This window comes from Portunus trituberculatus, chromosome 38 (genome assembly GCF_017591435.1).
Source record: "Portunus trituberculatus isolate SZX2019 chromosome 38, ASM1759143v1, whole genome shotgun sequence".
Classification (NCBI taxonomy): Eukaryota; Metazoa; Arthropoda; class Malacostraca; order Decapoda; family Portunidae; genus Portunus; species Portunus trituberculatus.
Window position 1 is genome coordinate 5,095,982 of NC_059292.1, and position 5,000 is coordinate 5,100,981.

The following is a 5,000-nucleotide window of genomic DNA, read 5'->3' on the forward strand; positions in this document are numbered from 1 at the left end:
ACCGCTCCCACCCACCCACACCCACACACACACACACATACACACACACTATCACCACCTACGCTTCTCCGATCATTACACGCTCCCCATTACATGCTCCCCATCTTTCCTCCTCCCCTTCAGTCTCTTTCTCCCCCTCCCATGTTCTCCACGGTTGATTGTCTTCCCCTCCCTCTCTCCTTCCTTCCCGTCCCTCTCCCTCTCCCTCTCCCTCCCCAACTCCATCCCCGTCCCTCTCCCTTTCCCCTCCCATCCCTCCCCCTTCCGTCTCTCTCTCCCTCTACCTCTCCTCCGTGCAACAGGTGTTCTAGCGAGAATCCGAGCTGACCAACACCACCAAAACAAATACATCAACTTTCTCTCCACCTGAAAGCAACATAGTGTGATATTTCTCTAATCTCTCTCTCTCTCTCTCTCTCTCTCTCTCTCTCTCTACAGGATGTCACAGCTCCTCCTCCTGATGATGTTGGCTGTCCCCACCCTGCCCCAGCTAGCGATACCAGCAGCAGGAGCTCGTGATGGAGGGCACGGCCACGGCGGACACGGAGGAGGACACGGAGGTCACGGCGGCGGCGGGTATGGCGGACACGGCGGAGGACACGGAGGAGGGCATGGTGGTGGTTATGGAGGCGGACATGACGATGGGTACGGCCACGGTGGAGGGGGACACGGAGGGGGACACGGAGGGGGACACGGCGGCGGCTACGGCGGTGGTCATAAGGGAGGGCACGGTCACGGCCACGGGGGTTACAAGCCAGCGCCGTGCCACCCGCAGACCATCACCAAGTACCGTACGGTGTACAAGGATAAAAAGGCGGAGGTTGTTAATAATGTAAGTTGACCTGACCTCTATGTTACTAATCTGTATATAACTAACTGGTATGGTCTTGTATGGTATGATATGGTAGTGTGTGTGTGTGTGTGTGTGTGTGTGTGTGTGTGTGTGTGTGTGTGTGTGTGTGTGTGTGTGCACGTATCTTCGGGCGATGGAAGGAAGACTGGCTGGAATATTGTCGTCTGAAGTGATAGATGGCAACGGAACGGTACCTTGGAAAGTATTGTTCGAACGTGTGTGTGTGTGTGTGTGTGTGTGTGTGTGTGTGGTGGGTGGGTGTGTGGGTGGGTGAGGGAAAGTCCAATTGGTCCGTGTGTGTGTGTGTGTGTGTGTGTGTGTAAGAGCGTCAGGGAGTTTAGATAGAGAGGAGCGGGGACGGGGGGGAGGAGGAGAGGGTTTGAGAGAGTGAGGATGGTGCCTCGCGTGCCGCGCAGGAATGGGAGGGCGTGAGGCAATTATACTAATGAACGAATTCAGTTTCTCCGGCGAAGTAGCGATGTTACGAACACGCCAACTTTCCCTGCCAAGGCTCAGATGAAAAGGAAAGGTTGGGCGAGGGAAGGAATCAAGAGCTTATGTGTAATTAATGTAGAAGACCAAGTGACTAACCTAAAAAAAAAACAAAAAAAAAAAAACACGATAATATTAAAAATAGCAAAAAAAGAACAATAATTAGTTTTCACTCTCTCCATTCTTAACTACATACAAATCCTCTTCTGAATATATACATTTTGCAATGCTTTGTTCTCTCATCAGCCCTAATGTCAAGGGCAGCAGAGAAGATTGGTCGAATTCTCATTGGTGCTTTCCTTTCCATGAGTCAAGATCCTCGTTAGACTTTCACTGTACTGTATGTAGAATCCCAGACTCCTTTGAGCAACGCATTGGCTTTCACCACAACACAGGTTACCAGTACTCAGTGTCAGTGACGGTTCATAATTAAGGCTGGGGTGTGTGAGGCGCTAACAGGCGGTGTCTTTGTCAACAGGTGGAGGTGCGGAACCCAAAGCCCCACGTGAAGAAGATCGTAGAGACGCGTTACACCACCATCAGGTACCCGGTGTTCATCACGCAGGTGATCAAGCCGCTGCTCACCCAGGTGGAGACCAAGTGCGGCCGCTCTTCTTCACCAAGACCATCAACAGGTACACCACCGTCAAGTTCACCGTGACGGGCATCGGCCAGGTCACCCACACCACCGTCAAGTTCGAGAAGGAATACATCACGCGCTGCGACAAGAAAGGCTACGACCACCACCGCCGCGACGCCTCGGACGGCGCCGTAGTGGACGTGGATCCTGACAAACCGTCGCTGCCAACCTACCGCACCTCGTCTGTGGAGGACCCTCCCGGCCTGCCCTACGACGACGTGTCACCCCTGGCAGATGACATCCATGAGTCTGCCGTGAACCCCACGCCAGTGCAGAAGGCGCAGGAGACAGCGCCCCCCAGACCTCCGCTCCCGCCATTCAGACGGCCCGGGCCCTTCAGACGCCCAGGCGCTCCCTTCCGGCCGCCAGCACCCCACCGACCCTCAGGTCTGTACGGTGCCCTGGCGCAGCTGGGCCTAGCAGGGTCTCAGCCAAGTCCGTTATCGGAGCCCTATCTGCCCCACCCGCCCCTGCCACGCACCCCCGCTGCAGTGGTCGGGTAGGGCCCTGCACGACACAATCCTCCCCCGCCAAGGAAGTCTCCACTCGTTGTCTCCCTTACACCGTCCAGCTAGTCCATTACCGTCGCCGACCAGTGCGGGCAGTCGTGTCAGCGTCAGTCCAGTGCTTGGCTCGGGTCTGATATCGCTACATAGTTGCTTCCTGTAGACATTACTGCAACACCCGTGAGGAAAGTGTTTGGCTCCACCATTCCATGGATTCTTTGTTCCTTCACTCCAGTCTTCAACCATCCCTTGTGAAGTCACCCTTCACAGCCGCCTCCATGTGCTACTTCTGAAGCCGTCGGGATGCACCTCAGCTCGTCCGCAGGTTCGGGTGAGCGGTAGCGAGGCAGCGCGAGGCGGCGGGCGGGACGGCTTCCTTCCTATGTTCACATGAGTCGCGCTGGTCGCCCCATGTCGTTGCATTTCACGTCTTAGTGAAGCGTTAGTGCCCTGTTATGTTTATTAAAGTTGTTTATAGAATGTATTGTGTTCCTGTTCCTGAAGCCATAACACTGAGTGAGAGGGTGCGGAGCGCAGCCTGACCATGCCGGGAGGCTCCACCGATGCGTGGCGAGGCCTTGACCTAGTTCATTAGTGAGTCTTTTCGATTAAGACTGACATTATAACATTCGCTAGCGATGCATTACAGGCATATTTTCTAAACTTCTGTCTTTATACATAAAACCCACAGCCAGACAGCCACGCAAAGAAACAATCGCATGTACTGCTGTGATACAACACCGCCAATAAGTAGATATAGATAAACAGATACACATCCTCCACCCAACAAAAACACATTAGAATTCGTACAAAGGTATAAATCTTATAACAATACAGTTCTTCTCTTAATGGCCCCAATAGTAAGAACATGACAGACGTGCGTGTCCTGAGACGCAGCAAAGTGGAGGCTGTGTACCAGAGTCCTGCAGTGGCAGGATGAAGCCTGAACAACTACGAGCATAGACAGTGCCATGTGTCAGAGAAACATATTTGCTAGGATTCTTAAAGGCAAAAGCTTGCATGTTGTCTAACCAGGCAAGATTAGGATAAACTATCAGTATCAATGCAGTTTGGGACAACACGAATACACTACTCTCCTTTAAAAACCCGAGTAAGTACACCCATCATACCCTTTTAAAAGCAACGGTGGTGTGGGCAGTAGTGTTTGAATATATGATCCTTAATCCCTTCAGTGCCAAGACACGTTTCCATATTCATTCTGCCTACTATTCGGTGATTTTATACAGCTTCAGAAACTTATGTGGGGATTAGAATAGTGAAGACTGTGGCTATTAATCTTCTGACCTCCATAGATCCTTCCTAATGTCAATAAAATCGTCTAATCACACCCAAACTCAAGGTAAAAATGTGTCCCAGTACTAAAGGGGCTGTTAAGGACACCAAAATAACTGCGCAGCCACCACCCTCACCTGGTCTGGGGATGTTTGGAGGTCCTCGAATCTACCGGCAGGGCGAGAAGTGACCGGCGGACGGAAGAAATGGAGGAATGTAACAAGAAACGCACCACCACCACCACCACCACCGCCACGCACGAACATTCGCTAACTTGGGAAACTAAAGCCAAGAATCCGGGAAACCTGAATCTTTGCGCATTTGAGGACAGTATTCAGAAACGGTTTGCTCTCTCTCTCTCTCTCTCTCTCTCTCTCACCATGGCCAGTTTTATACCCAGCAGAAATGATTGGCCTGATTATCAAAGAGTGTAGATCCTGTTGATAGTGTAGCGATTTTGTTCACCTGCCATCAGAACGGTAGAAAAACAGCCTAAATTAAAAATCAATGTAACTTTTAGAAACTCTTCAAACTCGTGAGGGCGGTGCGCAGAAGTGAATCATCTGAGTCGAACTGAGTCCAGAAGCTTTACTGACGACATTCGAGACTCTACTAGTTCATCCCGTTTTCTCTGAATTGTTTATACGTCTGTTTATTATGCAGCCTGGCAATTAATTATACAGATTAGTGACATACAGTACCGACTTAGTATTTTTCAAGGGGAGAATACGAACACATCTCGTAAACTGTGGTGGCCTTTCTTTCGGATCTCCACCTTGTTTCTTTTACGGGAACAGCGGAGTTGTCCTATATATCTCTTATCCAATGCCACTTTTCTTCTTTTTAATATATCTTTCTTTCCAGAGAGAGAGAGAGAGAGAGAGAGAGAGAGAGAGAGAGAGAGAGAGAGAAACATTTGTCCCAGACTTTTGGCTGTCACTCTTTAAGGGAACTAGCAATCAAGTGGGCCTTTTTTAAATTTCTTGTTGCCCTTGGCCAGCTTCCTCTCTTGCATAAAAAAAAAAGAAAATATATGGAAAGCTATTGAATGCCCGGTACTGTCAGTGAAAGCTGGTTTATGGCACTAAATAGCCAGCACGTGACTCGGGGCAGAGACGACGAGGCACAACAAGGCACGGCGAGGCAGGGGGGGAGTAGCAATGAGAGGGTAGATGGGGAAAAAAAGGAAAGAAAGTAAGAGGGAGCAGTCAGCGGG

General features: G+C 50.7%; 1 protein-coding gene across 1 annotated transcript in view; it reads left to right on the forward strand.

Moving 5' to 3' along the window:
- LOC123515152 (major prion protein-like) overlaps nucleotides 1-2,971 on the forward strand; it is a 17,860-nt gene extending 14,889 nt beyond the window's left edge. Inside the window, 3 exon segments of the mRNA XM_045273627.1 lie at nucleotides 439-832; nucleotides 1,824-1,944; nucleotides 1,947-2,971. Of these exon segments, the coding sequence (XP_045129562.1) occupies nucleotides 439-832; nucleotides 1,824-1,944; nucleotides 1,947-2,488 (1,057 nt within the window). The 3' untranslated portion in view covers nucleotides 2,489-2,971.
- Nucleotides 2,972-5,000: the final 2,029 nt, after the last annotated feature.